The sequence below is a fragment of the Tenrec ecaudatus genome, chromosome 17 (genome assembly GCF_050624435.1).
Source record: "Tenrec ecaudatus isolate mTenEca1 chromosome 17, mTenEca1.hap1, whole genome shotgun sequence".
NCBI classification, from domain to species: domain Eukaryota; kingdom Metazoa; phylum Chordata; class Mammalia; order Afrosoricida; family Tenrecidae; genus Tenrec; species Tenrec ecaudatus.
Window position 1 is genome coordinate 51600554 of NC_134546.1, and position 22961 is coordinate 51623514.

The window sequence follows — 22961 nt, forward strand, 5'->3', positions numbered from 1 at the left end:
GGGGACAGCTGCTGGCCTGGGGCCTTACAATCACCAACTCCAGGCTGCACTGCACAGCAGACTGGAGCTGGGTTTGGACTTGGCAGCTTGCCAAGGGAGCAAGGTCGACAGGTTGCGGTTTGGGCCAAAGAGGTTCTGTGGGTCCTTTCTCAGACTCTTCTGATCTCTCCGGTGCCCTCTGTGTGTGTATGGTGAGTGGGGGCTGACAGATCTCTACTCAGACAATAGCACAGCAGCACGATTAATGGAGAGTTGGGGGTGGCAAAGGGTGTACTAGAACCCCCAGGCACGGGGTCAGACAGACTGCAGCCCAAAGGCCAAATCTCAGACACACCCCCTTGTCCCCTTTCTCTCCACTGCCTCTGGCCTCACAGCTCAGATTGCCCCTCGTGAGGAAGGTCTCCACTGATGGCCCGACGGGAACTCACCTTTCCCTGGGTGTTTTCTCCGTGACCCCTCAGCCGCTGGTCTTCCTCACACGCCTCTATCTCTCTCTTCCAGAAGGGGAGCTCACAGGAACCCAGACTTTGTCTGTCTTGTTCCCTGCTGTGTCCCGGGGGCCTGGGCCCATAGAGAGTACCCAGCAGGTGTAGAGTGATGGGATTTGGGTGGCCCAGAGGAACGGGGAGGGGAAGGGTATCTCCGGAATGTACTGGGGAGGTCAAGGCAGATCGACTGAAGAACACCTATGCTTGGGCACCAATGTGGGGGTTGGAGGACAGGGTGTGCGGTGGTTAGATTTTTATGCTAACTTGGTGGTGCCTGTATGCAGGTGGGGGGGGGACTTCAACCTGTCAATCACATGGTACCTTGGTGATGCCTCCTTGTGGGTGTAGTCTTTTTAAAAGAGAGGCCATGGGAGCTTCTCTCTCTCTCCGCCCTACCTCTCCCTCCACCTTCATCCTCCCTGCGTGCTTGAATTCTGGGTCTAGGAATGACTTCAAGTGGGCTGCCACTGTACGCCCCCTGCCGTGTCCCCTCAGACCGTGGATCCATGCAACTCTGTACCATTGACCTGTGATCTCCCTTTTGCCCACTCCACCTTTCCCTTGCCTGCTGTACCATCGACCTGCAGCGATGTGAATCTGCAGAGGGCCCCGGCAAGCATCAGACCCCTGGACTTGAGTTGGACTGGGCTGAGATGCTTTCTTGAATAAACTTACTTCTTGATACAAAGTTATTTCTTTTACAGATCTGAATGTCCCTGGTTTTGTTTCTTTAGACAACCGAGCCTAACACAATGGGGTCAGAAGGCTGACGGGTGTGTGGGGGGGGTGAAGTGGGGAGGTTTGATGGCCTGATGCACACATGGAAGAAGGACACGTCTAGACAGCCTTCTGTAGAACTCTGAGAAAGGGGGGAGGGCAGGGTGGGGTAGACACTCGAGGGCAAACCCAGTCCGGAGAGGAGCATTCTCACAATTTTTTTTTAATTATCGTGGTGAAATGTATACGACAGAACAGTTGCCGTTTCCATCATTTCTGTGTATAATTCAGTGACATTAATTACAGTCGCTCTGTTGTGCAGACATCACCGTTATCTGCTTCCAAATATTTTCATCCCAAATTCCTAACCTTTAACAAACACTCTATACCTCTTAAACAACCCACCCTCATCTCTCTCTCCCTCCCCCCACCTATCCCTAGCAATAACTAATAAGCATTTGTCTCTGTTATTTGCCTATTCTGCATATTTCATATGCTGGGATCATACAATATCTGTCCTTTTGTGTCTGACTTATTTCACTCAGCATAATGAACACAGACGAGGTTCATCCACATCGTGGCCTGTACCAGCACTTCATTTCTCGGTAGAACTGAGTAATACTACACTGTATGGTTATACCACATTTTATTATCTGGTCACTTGTTCATGGACATTTGGGTTGTTGCTAACTTTTGCCTATTGTAAATCGTGCTGCAGTGAACATTGGTGTGTTCATAGATCTGTTAGGGTCCCAGCATTCTTTTAGGTGTTGTGACAGTTACATAATCTACTGTCAACTTGAGGAAGGGGTAGAATCTCACCTGTCAATCAGGTCACAGCTTGATGATCTCATATGGAGGTGCGATGGAGAGAAATAGCTCACTGGAGGCCAGACACACACTCTCTCTGCTTCGTCTCCTTGTAGGATATTCCCGTTGAGAAGCCACATGGAGACACACTGATGGAGCCAGAGCCCTGGAGCTGGAGGAGCCAGCTGGAGACCCACACCTGCCCCACTGGATCCACAAGACTTTTCACCCACTGGCCTGTAATGTTCCTGCATTTGGCGTCATTGCATGTGTTGTGTGAGTCTGAAGGGGACTTTAAAGACTGCTATCAGACAAATGGGCTAATATCTGACTTGAACTGGACTGGGATGTTTTCTCAATGTACAATTACTCTGTGATAGAAAGCTCTGTCTTATACCCATATGAGTGTCTATGAATTTGTTTCTCTAGACAACCTGGACTAGCACAGGTGTGTGTATACCTAGGAGTGTAATTGCAGGGTAGGAAGTTAGATGTACATTTAACCTTTAGAAGAACCACTTTAGCAATGAACAAGGGATCCAGTCTTTTCACTGTCAACACATTATTTTCCATTGGTTTTCTAATCCCAGCCATCCTAGGGCAGGAAAGTGGCATCTCACTGTGGTCGTTGATGTTCATTTTCCTTGTATCTCATTCTGTTGAGCATCTTTTCCTGTGCTTACTGGCCATTTGTCTATTGCCTCCAGTCCTTTGCTTATTTTCAACACTGGGTTGTTGGTATTTTCTCTGAGTTGCAGGGAGTTGTGGGAGCTCTCTACAGACCCTGAATATTACATTCTTATCCAGTATAGGACTCCCAAAGGTGTTCTCCCCATCTGTGGATGTCGTTTCGCTTTTGACAAAAGTCTCTGATGCACAAGTTTTTCACTCTAATGAAGTCCAATTCGTCTATTTTGTGTTTTGGTGACTATGCTGCTGATGTGAGAACCATGAGTCCATTGTGGAAAACTAGGTGTCAAAGCATTACTTCCATGTTTTGTTCTAATGGTTTTATGACTGTAATATTTATACTTAGGTTGTGCATCCATTTTGAGCCAGTTGTCACGGATAGTGTCAGGTAGAGATCCAACTTCATTCTTTTGTGTGCGGAGATCCAGTTATCGAAGGGACAGTTTATCCCCCACTGGAGGACTTAGCACCCTGGTCAAAACTCAACGGACCACAGACGTAAGAGTGTTTAATCAATATTTTTCATAGGGGCAGGTGAGAATTTTTTAGACTAAGGTTGGAGGTCAACAAACACCAAGGAAAGAACGGGGCATCTTGAGCACTGGGGAGGCAGAACCTGAGGGGACCACGGAAGCCTGATGGAAGCATCTGTCCCTGACTGCCAAAAGATGGGTACCAGTGACACATGCTTATGGTATGGCGATGGGGTGGGATGGGAGGTTGTGATGGTCTGAATGGCCTCTGTCATGGGATAGCAAGGTCAGCTGCAGTTAGGGGTGGGAGAAATGGTAGGTAGTTGAGTCTCGGTCAAGGGTGGAACAATGAATGGGGCAGTCTACTCTGTCCTACAGGATCCCTATGACTACATGGCAGTGACAGGTTTTATCTTACTAAGACAATCTCTCTTCTCTCCTAAGGGTAGGTAGGTTTGTCTGGCAAGCTGTGACATTTACAGCTTTACACAGAGCTAAGCAGGTTGAGGGGTGGTCTCAAGGAGATCAAGGTCATGTGCTACAGGTCTCCCCCAGGTCAGCCGGGCTTAGGGTGGGGGGCGCAGTTTTGAACTGAGTTTCAGGGAGTGAAGGAACGTTCTCAGGAGACTGGAACATGACCACAACTTGGTTGGGGTGGGTAGAAGGTGTGTGAGCCTCAGAGGGCAGGGTGGCCACTTGAAGCGGCTGGCCAAGTGGAAAAGGTTAAGCACTGCCCACCTGAGGGGCAAGAGGGGGTGTCCTCAGGGCAGGGTCAAATTTAGTGAAGGCAGGATGTGGAGGGCAGGCACTTCCTGGGGACTCTGAAGAGTCTGGGGTAGGGAAGCTGGAAACCAGATTCAGGGTGCAGAGTTGGTGGTGGGGGTGAGGGGGATGGCAGATAGCCAGGGTTTGGCCTGGGATATGCAAGTAGGGTTGGCCAGGCTCCAGAAACCCAGGAGCAGGCCATCAACCATCAAACACTGTCCTCCCCTCCAGGCAAACATTCACTTGGAAGAGAGAGCCCAATGATAAGAAATGTTGGGACCTGTAATGGGAGGAGGGCCCAGGCCTATCTCCAGAACTGGCTTCAGAATAGGGCCTATCTCGGTGACACCCTTGCAAACCTCCCCGCCTTCCCCATCCCTGCAGAGCAACTGAGTCACCCTAGGGCCCTTGGGAAACCTCCAGATCCCTTTCCCTAGGAGAACCTGGCCCCCCTAGCCAAGGCGAACTCTGGCGGGGTGCATGCACTCAGTTCAGTTCAGGGACAAAGAAAAAATTCCGGAAATCCCAGATTCTTAAGGGACCTCCAAGAGCCCAGGTCGGGAGGGCCCAGCGCAGCCATGCCACCAGGGGTCACCCTCGGCCCAGCGGGCGGGCGGGTGGCCGGGCGTCCGTCGCGGGGCCAGTGCTCGTCCGGCCCGCGGCCCCACCCGCGCACAGGGCAGCCCCGGGAGCCGGAGCCGGCCGACCGGCGGTGGGGAGGAGCAACCCGGGGGCGGGGCAGGAGCCCGAGGGGCGGGGCGGAGGCCGGCGGCCGCTCCGCTACCCTCCTTTTCTTTCCTTCTCCCCCACTTCTCTCGTCTTTTCTTTGCCTCGGCCGCGGGACCAGGCGGTGGGCCCAGCAGCCTTTGTTGCCTGCGGACCGAGCGCGGCCGCCCGCCGGGCCCGAGTAGCTGGGGGCTGCTCGCGGCCGGGCATTCCTGGAGCCGCGTCCCGGAGCACACTGAGCATCCCGGGCAGCGACCGGACGGGACGGACCAGTGTGCGCGCTCGGGGTCCCCAACCATGCCCGGCGGCCGGAGTCCCCGCAGCCCCGCTCTGCTGCTGCGCCCCCTCTTGCTGCTCTGCGCCCTGGCGCCCGGCGCCCCGGGACCTGCTCCAGGTGGGTGGCCGCCCCTCCCCAGCCGCTCCACGCTCTGCCGCACTCGGTGTACCCCTCTGCAGACCCCTGCCGGAGCCGCTTGCGCCACCGGGCACCTCCCCAGCCCCGGACCCCGCTGGTGGCCGTGCGCGTGGCCTTGAATAGCCCCTTGCGCTCGTGAAACTGGAGTTTCCACACTCCGGGTGCAGCAGCGCGCCTCCCCCGGGGTGTGCTCACCCCAGGGGCTGGACGGAGCGCATCTTCCCACCCGCCTCGGCGTGCCTCGACTGCACAGCGGCCGCGACGCCCAGGGCGAAGCGCAGGTCTCTCTGGGACCCCCGCCCGCCGCTGCCTGGCCGCGGGCCCAGCTCCGGGGCGCCGGGGCCCCGGTCTCCAGCGGCCCTTTCACTTCCTGCCTCCCCCTCCCCCAAATGTGAAGGCGTGGGGAGTGGAGCCGGGAGCGGGAGTTTGTTTCCCTGGCCCTCGGCTAGAGCCTCTCCCCGCCCAGCCAGGCCGGCCGGCGGCCTATGAAGATCCTCTGGCCCGAGTCCAGATTTGTTCTTGGTCCAGCGGCCGCTGCGCTCCTGGCAGGCCTGGGAATTTAGGGGCCGTTGGTGTATCAGGCCCCTGGCTGGGTGCTCGAGGAGCTGGGTTGTGATGGGGACCGGTCCCCCAGTGGGAAGAGCCTAGCTGGCTTAGCGCCAGGGAGGATACGATAGAGAAGTTGAGTCCTGAGATTGGAGGGACTGGAAGGGTGGAACAGTGGTTAAGCGTCTGAGGTTCAAACCTACCAAGGCCTTTGGGGAGCAAACCCTTGTAAATAGATGCAGGCGGGAAACCCTATAGGACAGGTCGCCTCCACCTGACAGGTTGCTGTGAGTCTGTAGGGATACTTGGGTGGTGGATTGGATTTGATTTTTCTCAGGACTGGGGGGCGGGGGGTGTGGGTAGACTTGGAAGGACTCAGGAAGGGCGAGGGGTCTGCTGTGGACTGGGATTAAGCTGTGCTGGGAAAGTGGAAGAGGCCCAGCTAATGCTTTGGGGTCAGCACTGGGTTGCTATCCGTAAGCCTGGCAGTTCTTGCAGTAAAGATAACATTTACAATGTCAGAAACCCAGGGTCACGGGTGTGTCAGAATGGACCTGATGGCAGGGGATTGGTTTGCAAGGGAAATGGGGGGATCTGCCTCCCTAGTAGGGGGTAGTGGCTGGGATGGTAGGAAAGTTAGGGGCAGAGTTTCAGGGAACCTCTGCACCCTGTGTTTGAGGAGCCCTCAGAGCAGTCAGCCTAGCAGCAAGGTGGCGAGAATGGAGAAGAAGCATGTCAACAAGCTCACTGTCACGTAGTCCGTTCCGACTCATAGTGACCCCAAAGGGCAGAGTAGAACTGCCCCTGTGGCTTTCCAAGGCTGTCACCCTTGAGGGGAGCAGAAAGCCTCATCTTTCTCTCACAGTGACTGGGGGGCTTGAACCATCAAAGTTATGGTTAGCCGGCCAATTCCTAATCCACTGTGCTACCAGAGCTCCTGAGAACGAGCAGACACGCAGGTCTAGGAGTATCAGACACATGCCTGCAAACTCATGGAGGGGGGCATGTGCCATTTAGACATTCAACCAGGCTTTTTTCATCCTCCTTGGCATGGGCTTCAGGGCATTTGAAGGACTGGTTTGTAATTCAGACATTTGATAGGGAGGTGAGAGGACACACCATGCTGGCACTTCGCTGCAGGAATCTCCATTGTGACAGCTCTGCCGCCTAGGAATGATATTTGAAGCATTTAACACCCAGTGTGGCAGTAGCGGGCGGATCTCCAGATGTGGGGGGACAGACTCACTCAGGAACAGAATGTGGTACTCCGCCCTGGGAGTGGGCCTGGGGAAATCCCCCTGTAGCTGTAGCTCTGCAAACCCAACTTGCCAACTCTGGTGGCAGGTCCTGGACAATGACTGGAATTTGCAGTTCCCCTTTACTGGTTCTAGGTGGTGGTCCGTTTGGGCCACCCAAACTCACTCATTACTCACTGCCCTGGGGTCGATGCCAGCTGAGAGCGACCTTGTAGGACAGGGTACTTCCCCCTTGTGAGTTTCTGAGACTGCAACTCTCTACCGGAGCCCCGTCTTTCTCCTGGTGGTTTCAAACTGCTGACCTTTTGGGTGGCAGCCCAGTGAGTAACCACTCCTCGGGGCCCCCATGGGCACCAGAACAAACACAAACAAACTCACTGCCATCAAGTTGATTCTGACTCATGGTGCCCTATAAGACAGGGCAGAACTTCCTCTGTGTGTCTGAGAGTGAACATCTTTACGAGAGAAGAAAGCCCTCTTTCTATGCAAAGTCCCAAATCCACTGTTCTCCAGTCAATGCTGACTCATAACGACCCTATGGGTTTCTGAGACTAAACCCTTTTTTTGATGAATTTTTTTATTGTGAGTTAGTTGTGTGTGTGGGGGGTGGGGAGTTGGGGGTGTTAGTCTGGGTTGACTAGAGAAACAAATCCAGAGACATTCATATATGTATAAGAGCTTTATCAAAAGAATAATTATATATTAAGAAAGCATTCCAACCTGATCCAGATCAAGTCCATAAGTCCTATATATTAGCTCATATATCTGATACTGATATACAAAGTTCTCTTCAGACTCATGAAACACATGCAATGACACCAAATGCTGGAAGATCACAGACCAGTGGGTGGAAAGTCTTGTGGATCCAGTGGTGGTGGAAGCATCTCAGCGCTGGCGTGGATCTCCACGTGGCTCCTCCAGCTCCAGAGCTCTAGCTCCATAGCTCCATGTGGCTTGTGCGGAATGTCTCACAGGGAACAGTGTGTGTCCCGCCTCTAGGGAGCTTCCAGAAGGCCATGCTCACACAGAGGCCTCTTGGGTTATGACCTGATTGACAGGCTAGACTCCACCCCTCCAAAAGTTGACAGGATATTTTGTAACTGTCACAGGGGGCGATTTGCCTTTGAACCACCAACTCTGAATTGAGCTGTTGGAACCCCCTCATTAGCCCTATTCTACCCTGAGTTCTCTCCCCCTATCTCCATCCTCCCTTTCACTCAAGTCAGTATCTGTCTAGTCCATTGCTCCATCTTCCCCGCTTCTTCTCCTTCCTTAGAATCTCCAAAGTCTGTTCCTTTTGGCACGCAAGTCTTTGTCGTGGCTCTTATCCTTGCTGCAGCAGTCTCATATTTGTCCTTGTGTGATGGACACACTGCATAACGCCATAAAGTGTTTTGTAGTTCGATCATTGCTTTTTAGCGATGCTTACTAGTCCATGGTACATGTGTACCAAAGTGTCCTTGTCCATTCTTTTACTGGAGGGCGTTGGGGCTGTTTCTAACGAGGCTGTCCATCTTTACCGGAGCAGATAGGCTCATCTTTCTCTTGAAGAGTGCCTGGTGGGTTTGAACTACCAACCTAGTGGTTAGCACACTTACCTAACAGTACCACCATTATTGTCTCTGATTTCCACATGGAGAGAAACTGCAGCTCCGAGTGGTTGAGAAATTTACTCATGTTCTTACAGCTGTGGATGGTCCAGCTGAGATTCAAGCCTAAGCAGTCTGGCTCTATCTTGTATTCGGCCTAATGCTTTCTACGGGCAGCAGAGGTTTACTTAGGAAGCTCTGCTGGGGCGGGGGCTAAGTAAACACTGAGCTGCTCGTGGAAAAGGCTGCAGTTGGAACCTACCCGCTGCTCTTTTCCACCAAAGACAGTCTCTTCCGTTAATGATATAAAGCACTGGTTCTCAACCTGTGGGTCGCGACCCGATTCATAACAGTAGCAAAATTACAATTAGGAAGTAGCAACGAAGATGATGCTGTGGTTGGGGGGCCTCCAGCACACGAGGAACTGTGTCAAAGGGTGGTGGCATGAGGAAGCTTGAGAGCCACTGTAGTAAAGCCTTGGAAACCGTGAGGGCAGTTTTCCTGTATCCTACACGGTTGTTAGAGTCAGAATCCACTTGATGGCAGTGGGCTGGGCTGCTTTGTAATGCATCTTGACTTTCTGTCTCGCAATCTTTACCCATGATCTGCATTGGGATTCTCAATAGGGCCATGCAGAACAAAGGGCATGGATTCCTCTTCAGGGACACTTTTAAAAAAAGGATTGGGGAACATTTCTCCCCAGGGGTGTGGATTCCTGGGCCACACAGTACCCTTTTCTCCAAAGCACACGTGTTCAAAGACGCTGCTGTGGCAGTCCACTGAGCCCTTTGGGCTGGTTGGCCCTTGGGCATGGGTGTTCATGCTGGGGAACGGCTGTCATGTTATTGACCACAAAGCCTTGTATTGTAGCTGGTGCCTTTCTGTGTTCTGCTTTCCTGTCATTTTCACCACCTCAACCCGGGCTCCCGCCTTTTGCTGTCTGCCTTTGAGTTTCTGAGCAGATGAGGAATGTGAGGCACAGAGAGACGAAGCCGCCTGTTAAATGGCTGAATTGGGACCCAAACCTGTGTCTTTCTACTTCTCAAGCCCATGCAGCTGGCCTTGATTTAGCTGCCATTCCACTGTCTCCCGTTTCACAAAACATGTCTGGGCCAGGCTCCCTGCCTTCCTATCCCCTCACTCTGAGCACCAGCCCACCTCTCTGACTTTGCTCACACGGCCTCTTCCAGCAGGATGTCCTCCTGGTCTTCACGGTTGGCTTTGTACCCAGGCACCAAGGGAAAGGAGTCTCGTGGCACAATGGTGAGGCGCTCGGCAGCAACCAAAAAGAAAGCCATTGGTCCAAACCCACCTGGTGACCCGCTTCCGTAAAGATCATGCCTTGGAAACTCAATGGGGCAGGCCTGCTCTGTCCGGTAGGGTTGCTAAGAGCCGGAATTGATCAGACGACACACAGCACCCACAGCAACTCATCAAGGAACAAACATCTCAGGTGCACCCACTTTGACCAAGGCTCTCTCCACCTGGGCCATCTAAACAGTGGAGTTGCCTCTTGTTTGGGGCTCCCCATACTTGGCAGGGATGGAAGCCTTAGGTGTCCCAGATTCATTTCCATCACTGATCCATTTCAAGTGCAGGAATAATGTCCTGTACTTTCCGCCAGACTTTGGGGATTGGAGCATTCCTTCACAATTAGTAGCTAAGAGCCACACACCCAAATGGGCACGGGGACCAGATGGGTGGCATTAGTGAACAAGCAAGACTAGTTGGGGAGATACTTGTTCTCTTGAAACCTGGGCCCTCTTGGCCTATCTTCCTCCCCCCGCCCTTTTTGTTAGAGACTCGATTCTTTTTTAAAAATCATTTTATGGGGGGGTTCATACAACTCTTATCACAATCCATACAAACATCAATTGTGTAAAGCATATTTGTACATTTGTTGCCCTCATCATTCTCAAAACATTTGCTCTCCACTTAAGCCCCTGGCATCAGCTCCTCATTCTTCCCCCTCCCTCCCCGATCCCCCCTCCCTCATGAACCCTTGAGACTCGATTCTTTACTGAGTGCAAGACAACGAAGCACAGTGCCAAAGGGTACCCTAAGTTCAGCCCAGGGTGGGAACGCAGGGCAGGGACGCAGGGTGGGAACACAGTGGGGACTGAGGTAAGCGGGAAAGTGTATCAGCCCTTGAGAAGGGGCCGCGACTCTTCAGCTGCAGTCACAGTGGAGCTCAGGCTGGGTGGGTGCTAAGGCTTCTCTAGAAAAGTGGGAAATTAAGATTTTGGACAAGATCATCTGATGTACACACACCGGCAACTGACTAATAAATTTCACTTTGATATTTCTGCTGGCCAAAACAACCGTCCTCATCCCCCCCGCCCCCACCCCAAAAAAAGGCAACAAACTGGCAAACAGGAAAAACAAATGCTCAGGAAATGAATGCTCAGGCTGTGGTTGTGGGGTAGCAATCCCAAATGCCCTTATTAGGATTTATCAGAGCAAGATCTCTCTTGAAAGCACCCAGCCTGGTAGCTCTTGGGAGGCCAACCCCTAAAATGTCTACATCAGAACCCCAACAATGACCATGACAACCAGGGAAAACGGGTTAGAAGAATAGACATTCCTGGGCCTCAGCAGCTGGATCTCAGGACTCTGCACCTCTGGCAGAGAGTCTGAGCATCCATGGATTTGCATAGCTCCCCAGGTACCCGGGAGGTCCCACCAGTAGGGAATTTCCCACCATCTGCCATGATTCCAGTCCCTTGAGGCTCTTTTTCAAAACACAGCTTCCCTGTCCTGTTTCCTGGACATGCTGACTCAGTGGGTCTGGGATGGGCTTTGGGAATCGGTTTCTGACAAAAACCTCTGTGTGATTTTTATCTGGGAAGTCTGGCACGCTATGGCCCACATGTCCCCCTGAAGCGCGGAGGCAGGAAAACTTGCCCAAAGCCACACTGCAGCGCCCCCCGCCCCAAGCCCACTGACCTTCTGAGATGCTTCAGACCATCTCTGTGCCCTGTTGGCCACCAGCCCAGTAGGGCAGAGGTGAGCAGTGTTGGTGAGGGGATGACCTCAACACAGTGGGGACACTCTGCCGGATGGCAGCAGACTGGAGGGCTGGAGGGCGGGCTGCCTTTCTGGCCCAGACAGAGCCTTGGGCTGGGGCGTGGCTTCCCTTCCATTCCCGCCTGTCCCCTGAGAATCCAGTGGGAAATCTTCAGGGGATCCAGACAGCGTGTGAGCCTGAGGGCTCCTTGTCGTGAGCAGCCAGGCTCCCAAAGCTGGGTACCCACCAACTCAGTCTAGGACAGGGAGAAACCACAGAGCGGCCAGATTCAGAACCGGGCACCTCCAACAGAGACTGGGAACTTCAGAAATGTGGGGGGTGGGGTGAGGGGGGCAAGAAGGAGGCACCGCTTTCTTCCTCCACTTCTTGCGAGGTGCGGTCCAGTCAGTTTCAACTCAAAGCAGCTCTGTGTCCAACAGAGTGGAACACTGCCCAGTCCTGCATGGCCCTCACTGTTGTCACCTTTGAGCCCATGGCTGTAGCCACTGTGTCAGCCTATCTCTTTTTTTTTGGGGGGGGAGGTGGTCTTCCTCTTTTCGCCAGCCACCTCCCTTACCAAGCACAATGTCCTTTTGCAGGAACTTGGTTTCTCCTGAGAGTATGTCCTCAGCATGTGGGGTGAAGGCTTGGCATCCTTGCTTCTAGGGAACTTTCTGGCTGCCTTTCTTCCAAGACTGATGTTTGTTCTGGCAGGCCCTGGCACTTTCAATATTCTTTGCCAACACCGTAATTCAAATGCACCCGTTCTTCCGAAGTCTTTTCCATTCACTGTCCAACTTTCACACGCATCCGCGGCCACTGAAAACGCGCTGCTTGGGCCAGCAGCCCCTGAGCCCTCACAGTGGCATCTCTGGCCGCTAGCACTTGGAAGAGGCCGTGTGCACAGATAAGTGAGATGCAGTTTTCTGGGTGCTCTCAAGACCGTAGCTCCATGAGCACTGATTGTGGATCTCAGTGAAATGCACTTCTCGACAACTTCAATTTTCTATCGTGATGTGACCTATTGATCCAGGTGTGAGGATTGGGGGTTTCTTTACCCTGAGCTATAATCCATACTGAAGGCTGCATTCTTTATCTTCACCTGCTTCAGGCCCACCTCACTTTCAGCAGGCCAGGTGGGGTCATCTGCATGTGGCAGGTTGTTAATAAGCCGGACTCATCTTTTTTCCTGGGGATTGGCTGTAAGTGCTCTGTCAAGTGCTTTAACCGCCAATCTACCAGGGCTCCTGGGAGAAGATCGCCTCTTCAAACTGCCTTTCCTCTAAGTGAAATCGAGCATCTCCTTCCACTGTGCACGCTCCGAACAGATTGCCGGGGGATTAGCGGCAGCCGTGACCTTGCAACCACCAGGAGAAAACTAGAACATTTTCCTCCAAGTTGGGTTTATGTTCTTCATGACTTCAAAGGTACCAGCGTTGCTGCATGTGCCATTAGATGCGTTAGAAAAGCTCACCAGTCTAAACGCCGCTTTAATAAATATATTTAAAAATTTTAATTGTGTTAAAGGGGGCTTCAAAATATCTCGTGGAAAAGATCCGTTTTCATCCCGTTTACCCCACGGACTTTCCGAAGCCGCCTCACGTACGTCACAAGACGCCAGACAGTTGGACACCTTCACGTCTGTGTCCTGACTTATGTCCTTCAGGTTGTTCAGCCATTAGCCTCATCCGTCCTCCAACTGTGGCATCTCCCCTAACGGACACCCGGCATCTCCCAGTTCCTCCTGGGCCCTCCTTCGCCCCTCCCTCTCGCCCACCCGTTGGCAACTGAGAATCAGACGTTGGTAGTGGGTATTTCAGTATCCTCCAAAAGGCCTGTGCGCTTTGTTGATGGCTTTACAAGCCTTCTGAGAAGGAACACCAGGCACAAAAGGGCTAGGGGTCCGTGGCTTCCCAGACAGACCCAAGAGGACAGAACCACTGGGGGCAGAGTGTTGCAAACTGCAAGAGTCTGAGCAGAAGTCTGCAGATTTTTTCCAGCCCTGGAGCACACACTTCCTTTGAATGACCGGTTAGAGATGCACAAAAGAAACCAGAGCTGCTCTGTTGAAGGCAGGGGTCGGAGGGGTGCCTCGCCCCGTGGGTGGTCCTTCCCAGTCTTGCATCTCAGGAGGCTGGGAGACACTTGCAGAAGCCCCAGGCTCCTCAGAGCACATGCTAAAGCCACCAGGCTAGTAACAGTCATAATCACCTGCTCGGCCGGTGACCAGGCTCTGCCATCTGTCCAGTCATCCTTGCGAGGGCCTCAGGAGAGGAGACTCTGATCTCAGCCGTCTCTGCGGGTCACTGCCCAACCCGAAACCAAACCCACTGCCATCGAGTCGATGCCAACTCATGGCGACCCTATAGAGCAGACTAGAGCTGCCCCTGTGGGTTTCTGAGACGGTAACTCTTTATGGGAGTAGAAAGCTCTGACTTTATCCTGTGGAGCGGCTGGTGGTTTCAAACTTCCGACTTTGCAGTGAGCAGCCCCCTGCATAACCGCTACGCCACCAGGGCCCCTTGATTGTCCAGTAAGGGTGAAAACACAGGCACTGTTTCACTACGGGTTAGAAAGTCAGCCCAGGCACACAACTGTGCGTGCAGTCATCCGCGTGACTGAGTGTAAAGCATACAGACTGGCTCACTGCAGACTGGAAAGCAAGCACAGGCGAGCCCGCACGCCCCTGGCTCACAGGGCACTTGGTCCCTGTCAGGGATTGCACACGTGAAGAGGCCCTGATTCTTCAGGAAGGTGCTGGGGCACTGGGAGACCTGGAAGCAAAATCTTTGATGCTGTGGGGAAAAAAGTGAAGCTGTTCACCAGACTGGTTAAGTGAGCCTGTGCTTGCTGTGCTGCTTGAGCACCCCTGGGGACACTGGGCACTAGTTACTCTAGTTACTGGGCTCCTAACTGCAAGGCCAGCAGTTTGAATCCACCCACTGCTCAGTGGGAGAAAGACGAGGCTGTCTGCTCCCGTAAAAATGTTCAGCTTCAGAAACCCTACAGAGGGGCTCCTGTGAGTCAGAATTGACTCCTGGGTAGAAGGTTTGGATTTTGGGGGTTTTTGCCTTGCTTACTGGGAAATACCACACTGTTCATTCTGTTGATGCACTTAGCAGCTGTTTACCAAGCAGGGACTAGTTGGCAGGCACTTTGCTAGCATTTACCAAAACCAAACTCACTGCCATCGAGTCGATGCCGACTCATAGTGGCCCTACAGGCCAGGGGAGAGCTGTCCCTGTGAGTTTCACAGACTGTAACTTTATGGGCACAAAACATCCCGTCTTTCTCCCACATAGCAGCTGGAGGTTTCAAACAACTGATGCAGCCCAGCTTGACACTAGGGCTCTCTGTGGGACTTGCAGTCATCAAAACAAACAAACAAACAAACAAACAAACAAACAAACAAACAAAGACTTGGAGGCTTCTCGCTCTCCTGGTCCTAGGGGGAGAGGGAGTAAGCAGAGACAGAAGAAATAATAAACCCGGGATGATCTGAATGTCAGATGGCGCAAGGAATGGGGAACACAGAGTCTGAGGGTTACGGTGCTCAAGTAACATGGTCGGGGCAAGCCTCCCCAAGAGGGAGTCATGGACTTGAGGTGCGTGGGGGTCAGCCATGGGGATGTGTGATGGAGGAGTTCCAGGCAGAAGGAACCAGAGTACACAACTCCTCACGGGTCCTGCAGCCGGAGGAGCATCAAGAGGCCCAGTGGGTAGAATGGAAGGAGCGAGGGGCAGAGTCAAGGACTGGATAGCGTTGCCCTTTCCAAAAAAATAATATGTGTCAACTTGGCTAATTTTTCAGTGGTTTGGGCAGTTATGTGATTATATAATTTGGAGGTTACATCATGCTTCGATCAATCCCACGGTGTGATCTGATGTGTCTTGTAAGGAAATGACACCCTTGCTTGGGTGAAAGCCCTGCTCTGACCTCAGGAGAGTTTCCTTGGGAACCACCGGAGAGAAAAGGAGAGAGAATGAGCAGAGAAAGAGGGACCTAACTGATCCCAGGAAAGAGGAGCTGAGAATGGAGCAGAGCTGAGAATGGAGCATGTCCCTTGGACCCAGGGTCCCTGAGTCTTCTGGATTCAGAGGATTAATGTCAAGACACATGGAGATCTCTGGGCACACTGAGTTCTCAGCTCTTGAAAGGCGGCAGGGCCTTCCCCCAGAGCCCACAGAGAGAGGAGTCCTGGAGCTGGCACCTTGAAGTCGCCCACTTGTGGTATTTCTGGGATAACGAAGACGGAGCACAGACTGTGCGTTGCTGAAAGTTTGGAGCTTCGGATGCAGGAGTGCGGTGGGCAGCCGTAGAAGCAGGGCCATCTGTTAATAACCCGAATGGAGAAACTGATGCCCAGAGACGGGCGCCAGACTTAGGGAGCCCTGGAGGAACCCCGGCTCTGACTCCAGCAGCAGCCTTGTGGCTGCTCCCCCACCCTGCACCCCCAGCCTGATCTCCGAGACCAATGCGCTTTACCTCCTGTGTCCAGCCCTGACCAAGGCCCCCTCTTCTTTTCGCCCAGGTCCCACCTCTGAGAGCCGGGTGGCTTTGGATGTCGTGCACCCAGTGCGTGTGGACGCAGGGGGCTCCTTCCTGTCCTATGAGCTGTGGCCGCGCACCCTGCGCAAGCGGGACTTGTCCGCCCCGCCCAGCGCGCCGGCCTTCTACGAGCTGCTGTACCAGGGACGAGAGCTGCGCTTCAACCTGAGCACCAACCCACACCTGCTGGCGCCGGGCTTTGTCACCGAGATACGGCGGGGCGGGGGCCCGGGCCGTGCATACATCTCGGCCCACACGCCTGCCTGCCACCTGCTTGGGGAGGTGCAGGACCCCGAGCTGGAGGGTGGCCTGGCAGCCATCAGTGCGTGCAATGGACTGGTGAGTACCTGGGCGTGCAGGGCGTGGGGGTAGGGGGATGGCATGCAGGGCTGCCCTCAGCTAAGTCCAGGCTTGCCTGGTAGCCTTGGGCAATGTGCTTCACACACCCCCCACCCCACCCCCAGGCAGCTGCAACTAAAACGATTTCTTAGCGGGGAGGTCTTAGCTGGACCCCGAAATGTTGGCATTTCTGGCAAACTCCCCGAGTACGCTGCCATGGTCAGTCCAGAGGCCTTATTCTGTGAGCACCCCTGTGTGCAGATGAGCCAGTTCTCTGGGTGAGATACAAAGGGTCGCCCACCGAAAGGTGGGTGCTGCAGAAGAAAGTCCTGGCGCTCTGCGGCCGTCAAGGGGCCCTGTTCGTCTCATTCTGGAAGGAAACCACACCGTGAAGGGGGAGGAGCCGTTCTTCTTCAACACCTGGCGCACCGAGCTTGGGGGATGCTTCCACGGGCAATGGAAGTGGTGGTCGTGGGAGTGGTGGTGCGTGATTCAGAAAGCAGCTGGCCGTGTCTTCCTGCGTCCTGTGCTGCTAGCCTGCCAACCTCCCTTAGGCTGCTCTCCACTTGGGTGGGAGCCTTTGCCTTTTGTCTTTCCTCAGACGGTGATCAGCCACCTCTGTCGGCCCTCTGTCCCCATCGGCCACCTCTGTCGGCCCTCTGTCCCCATCGGCCACCTCTGTCGGCCCTCTGTCCCCATCGGCCACCTCTGTCGGCCCTCTGTCCCCATCGGCCACCTCTGTCGGCCCTCTGTCCCCATCGGCCACCTCTGTCGGCCCTCTGTCCCCATCGGCCACCTCTGTCGGCCCTCTGTCCCCATCGGCCACCTCTGTCGGCCCTCTGTCCCCATCGGCCACCTCTGTCGGCCCTGTCCCCATTGGCTCCCTGCACAGTAGGCCTCCGCCACTGGACTTGGGCTGAAAGGTAATACTGGGGGCTGCTGACAGCCCGAATAAACTGTCTGCCCTGGAGGACCCTGCGTCAGCGGTTTCTGTCTTCCCCCCCATTTAGGATCTGCTCTGCCCTCCTGACTCTGTTGCATGTTTAGGGAGGCACAAGGGACAAGTACACACTAGTCACCATCAGCTGTGCCCAGGAGGCCCTCAGCTCTGCCATAGTTGGGACAAGATCTAATTGGCAGCCCATAGGAGGTTTGGGCTTTTGGAAGCTCACCTGTCTTGAACTGCAGGGCTTATTTTGGGGATACTGACAGGGCCCGTGGCTAGGTGGGTTGCCGTGGGCAGGTCTGCCCAACCAGTAGAAATGACAGCCACTGGGCGTGGCTCTGAGAGCCCTGCGGTCCACGAGCCTCAGGCCGCTGCCTGGAATGCGTTATGGCCTATTTACTTGGCAGACTCTTCCCAAATTCACTTCCTCGCCTTCTTCTCTGACTCCCATTGGCATCCTGTATTGAGCGAAGAGAAGCCTAGCAGCCGGGGAAGCCAAACACCTGTGCCGCTCTCATCTCCTTCAAAGGGGATCCCTGACCAAGGGGGTGGGTACAAATGCCCCAGACACCGGAGGCTTGGAGGTTCTGGGGCCGAGGCCCCAGCTGCGAAGGGGCTTGCCATTGCTCCAGGCATGGGAGACTCACCCCCTGCACTCATCCCCCCCCCTCCCCCCGTTTGCTGCAGCCGCACTGACTTTCTTTCTAGGTATGTGGCCTTGGGCAAGTTACTCCCCCTCTAGGAGCCTCAGTTTCCTCATCTGTAAACCGTGGCGAACAATAGTACTTGTGCTGCTTACATAGCCGAGCCAAATCACTAGTTGATGCTGACTCACAGCGACCCTATGGGACAAGGAAGAGTAGCCCCCGGGAGCTTCCCAGACTGCCCCTCGTTACGGGAGTAGAAAGCCTTGTTTTCCAGCCGAGGACATCTTAGGTATTCGCTGTGTCTTAACTTTTCCACACGCACCAGGCTCATTCATTCCCCCCTTGAGGGCCTTTTCCCAAGCGGCTCCCTCTGCCTAGAATGTTCTTTTCCCAGACTTCCACCTGGTGTCTTCTTGGTCGGACATCAGCATAAACTTCACCTCCTCAAAAGCCTGTCCTGATCCCCAGGCAAAAACAGCTGTGCACCAACTGTCACATGCCCCGTGCGCTTCCTAGTGCCTGCCCTCCGCTGTCTCTTGTGTGTGTGTGTGTGTGTGTGTGTGTGTGTCTTATTTGTTTGATTGGTTGTCTCTCCCAAAGCCTGGGAGAAGAGGTGGTCTGGCTCCAGAACCCATGCTCTTAACCATGGGCCACAGTTCCCATGACAACCACACCAGCCATCTCTGTCATGCCGCCTTCACGTCCAGGTCATCCGGCTGAACCCTTGGGACAGTTGCTCATCCTGCCTGCTTAGTGGATGAGGAAACGCACTTGGAGAGGGACGTGTCTGAGGCCAACCAGTGATCCCGTGGTGGGGTCTGCATTGAACCCAGCTTTGTAGACCCCAACGCAGAGGCGCACTCAGCTCTCTAGGCTCCTGGCTCCACATGATCCAAGGGAGGGGCAGGATGGATGTGTTAGATAGGGTTCTCTAGAGAAACAAAACCAGAATGCTAATAATCTTATATATATTTATACAGATAGAGATACATAACATAAGAAATAAACAGTTAATTAAATTATAAAGCAGTACAAATGACTCAGTGCAGCTCACTCCCATGAGACAGCTGTGAGACACTGGCAGTCCTTCAAGTCTTGAGGGCCGCCGGGTAGTCCTCTGTAGAGCAATTCAGGTCGTCCGGCCACAGGCAACAAACAACAAGGCAGGTCACCAACAGTCAGCCAGATGACAGGGTCTGACAGTCTCCAGCTCAAGAGATGTACATTCCAATGGTGTGGTGAAGCAGGTCTTGAAGGAGCCTCAAATTACAGCGACACAGTCCACAGGTTAGGTGTCCCACAGGCATTGTAGCTTGCAAATTGAGGCAAAGAACAAGCAAGGCAGCCGCACACTGGTCCGATGATCAAAGAGCAAGAGACAAGAAAGGCAAGGCTCACCGAGCCATTTATCTCTCTGCCCTTCAATTAATCCCACATGTGTTTATCGGCCAGGTTGGCACAATAAACTAACTACCTCAATGGATGTCAGTCAGGGGCATCTGAGGGAGCAAAATGCTTCCTCCGTCTGAAGTCCCCCAGTGGTGGCCTGCGCTTCCTCAGGAGGTGGTGGCCATCCCCAAGACACCTCCCTCCCTTCCCTGGACTCTCTGGATGCCAGTGGGCATGTCTGAGACCACTCCCCTCCACCTCCTGCCGACTTCCCTTCTCTGACTTGGGTCCAGGGAACAGGATGTCCCAATGGCTGTGAACACCCCAGTGACTTGGGTGTGGGTGGACCTGCTCTCAGACTGACCAATTGCCTGGGGGAAACCAAGGATAGGGTTGAAGCCCCACCAGCTAGAAGGTCAGCGTGGCTGGAGATACAAAGTGATCTGGAGACCCAGCCTGAGGGCTCGGTGTGGGGGGCTGTCTGGAACTGGGTGGAAGACGCCACCTGGTATGTTGATCACTTCCTGGGGCCTATGTGGCCTCTCACGTGAACCTAGAGCCCACTAGCTGTGTGAAGGACATTCCAGGCTGAGGGCGGTGGGGCTGGAGTGGGAGTGGCTAGAGAGGAGTGGCATCTGGAGGGCCTGCGTGATGCTGCTCCCCTCCCCCATGTAGCCCTGGTTGCTTCTTCCCCAGAAAGGTGTGTTCCAGCTCTCTCATGAGGACTACTTCATTGAGCCTATGGACAGTGTCCCCTCCCGGCCTGGCCAGGCCCAGCCCCACGTGGTATACAAGCGCCAGGCATCCGCGAGATGGGGACAACAGGGTGCCTTCCGGACTGCGGGCACCTGCGGGGTGCAAGGTACTCCCCTCTGCTGGATGGGGATGGGCTCAGGGGGTTGGTGGGCCCCTTCTCGAAGACTGCTAACATTCCCCACGCCCTGCTCCCCTAACCCAACAGAACCACCCCTGCCTATAGCCTGTGCCTTCCTGATGTGTGGGGTGGGGGTGGGGGATGGGAGGGCCTACAGCCTTCCGTGCCCACTCCCCACTGCCCACCTCTGGGCTGCGCTTCCCCTGTAGAGGAACTAGCCAGTTTGCACCGCAGACTAACCCGTGACGTCCACGCACCCACAGCATCCCCGGGGCTGGAGTCTCGCCGCGAGCTCTGGGAGCAGAGGCAGCAGCGGCCGGGGCGTCGGCGGCAGCAGCGGTCTCTCAGCAAGGATAGGTGGGTGGAAACCCTGGTGGTGGCCGACACCAAGATGGTGGAATACCACGGGCAGCCGAATGTGGAGAACTACGTGTTGACCATCATGAACATGGTACGTGCTCAGGGCAGGACAGTGTCTAAGCTCCCACATCCAGGAAGGGGTGGGGTCTGCCAGCCAGCCACCAGCAGTGGGACACCACCCCCTGGGCTACTGAGTTTCATACCAGCCTCTACCAATTGCCAGGATCAGAGATGAGCAAGGGGAAACTGAGGCAGCCATGACTCTGTGCTTGCCTGGAAGAGCTCCCCCCTGCCCGCTGACCAACCAGCTCCGGCCTCTGAGCCAGGACCTCTGCCAGGGACTGGGGACAAAGACACACCCATCGGAAAGGATCACCTCTTCCTGGGACAACATGTTAGCTTTATAATCTGGTGACGCTGGGCAAGGCCCTGTTCTGCTCTGAGCCCCAGCGGACCCACTTGTGACTAGGGGTGACTTCCCCACCCCTGCCAATGGCATTTGAGATAACTTTGGGCCAGGGAGCACGGGTGCCTTGGCCAGGCCCCAGCACTGGAGACGGGAGCCCAGGTCTCCTGAGCCCCAAGAGGGGCCCTGGCTGATGAGAGCTGGTGACCCCTGAGGTGACTGCAGTGCCCGCTCATCATGCACAGGCAGAGAGGCCTCGGTCACACTGCTCCTTGCAGCCCCTGCGAGGGAGGATCGCTGCCTGGCATTCTTAGCCCACCACACAAGCCTGGTGCCACCCTGAGCTGGGCGGTCGGCGACCATGGTGTATGCTCTGAAGCTGGGTAATGTCTGAGGGGAGCTCTAGGCCCATGCTGCTGCCTCCCCCATGCCAGCCCCTCACCTCCTGCACCCTCCCCCACAAAATGCCCTCTGACACCCCCAATGAGCAACCCCCCCCCAGTTTACAGCTGGGAAGCCGGGGGGCTCCGGGACCAGCAGGAGCTCTGTTCCTGAATGCTCTCCCTGCCACCTGGTGGTCACGCTCCCACTGTCCTCAGCGGCAAGCTCAGCCCCTGGTCACCCCTTCCCTGACTCCGCCACCATCGCTGGCTCCCCGTTCCTTAGAAAAGAAAAGCCCCAGTCCTGAGCCTGGCATCCCAGGACTCTAAGATCCAGCTTAAGTCTCTCTGCCTGGGATGCACCTGCTGACAGTCAAGGTCCTGGGGGGATTGGTGCTAGATGGCAGTTATTCCGGTTGGGCCCTAAGCTGGAGGAGGCAGAGGGCTCCAGGTTCTCAAGCCCCGAGGCCTTGCCCTCCTTGTCAACCTGAAGGAAGCCACGGAGTGGCCCCGAGCCTCTGCTCCCTGGGGTCAAGCCACCTCCCTGTTTCTCAGTGGTCCCTGTTATTTTTTTCTTGGTGGAATTGCTGTGGGCCAAGATCTGGGCAGCATCAGACCGAGCCAGGCCTGAGGGCTTCCCCATGACACCCCCTGGGTTCTTGTGGGCACCAGTGACCCCCAGGTCTTACTCTACTGGCTGGCTCTTTGTGCCGGACCAGAATAGGGCTTGACTTCCCTGGATGTCAGTCATCCAGTTGAAGCCCACCTCCCCTCCCTCCCTGCCCTGCAGACCACTAGCTGGCACTCATGGAGCAGCTGATCACCCCACCTCTCAGTGTCTCTCAGCACTGTCCTCCCCTCCATAGTTTCCAGGAGATGACAAGAAGGGTTATGTTTGCTGGTGACTCAGAACATCGGGTGGGTCTGTGGCCGGTATAGGTCTTGGTGGACCCTGGGGAGCCTCTTGTCCTCTGAAGCCTTTGCTGGGCCCTGAGGCCAAGTTCACCTGCCTTCGTCTGGGAAAGACTGGTTCTTTTTTCATGGGCTTTTCTGCAAGGTTTTTTTTTCCTTTTCCATTCTTTCTTTTAAATACCCAGCACAATTAATGCCCCAAGATTCATTTGTTCAACCAATATTTACTGAGCAACTGAGGCTGTATGGGGTGTGTGTTTGTGTGGGGGGAGGGAGTGTTTCCACTCGGGGAGCTCAAGTTGGGCAGAGAACCAAAGCCAAGCTCACTGCCTTCGAGCCATTTCTGAGTCGAGACCCTGTAGGACAGGGTAGAACTGCCCCTGTGGGTCTCAGAGACTCTAATTCTTTATGGGAGTAGAAAGCTTCGTCTTTTTCCAGTGGAGTGGCTGGTTTCTAACGACTGACCTTGTAGTTCGCACCCCAATGCATAACCCACGAGGCCACCAGGGCTTTCTGGTGCTCTGAGAGGTAGACCAGAAGTTCCCCGAGGACCTGCTGGCCTTGGGTGCTGGAGAGAGAAGAAGATAACTTGGGGCTGACAGGAGGGAACATTTCCAGGCTGCAGGCTTTGAAGGTCCAAAGGCCCTGGGCTGCAAAGACTCATGGGGTCTGAGAGA

At 54.7% G+C, this 22961-nt stretch overlaps 1 protein-coding gene across 1 annotated transcript in view; it reads left to right on the forward strand.

Annotated features, from left to right (window-relative positions):
* Positions 1-4710: 4710 nt before the first annotated feature.
* The window catches only part of ADAMTS7 (ADAM metallopeptidase with thrombospondin type 1 motif 7), a 43688-nt gene continuing 25437 nt past the window's right edge, over positions 4711-22961 (forward strand). The window contains 4 exon segments of the mRNA XM_075535415.1: positions 4711-5063; positions 16015-16370; positions 20049-20214; positions 20490-20677. Coding sequence (XP_075391530.1) covers positions 4967-5063; positions 16015-16370; positions 20049-20214; positions 20490-20677 — 807 coding nt within the window. The 5' untranslated portion in view covers positions 4711-4966.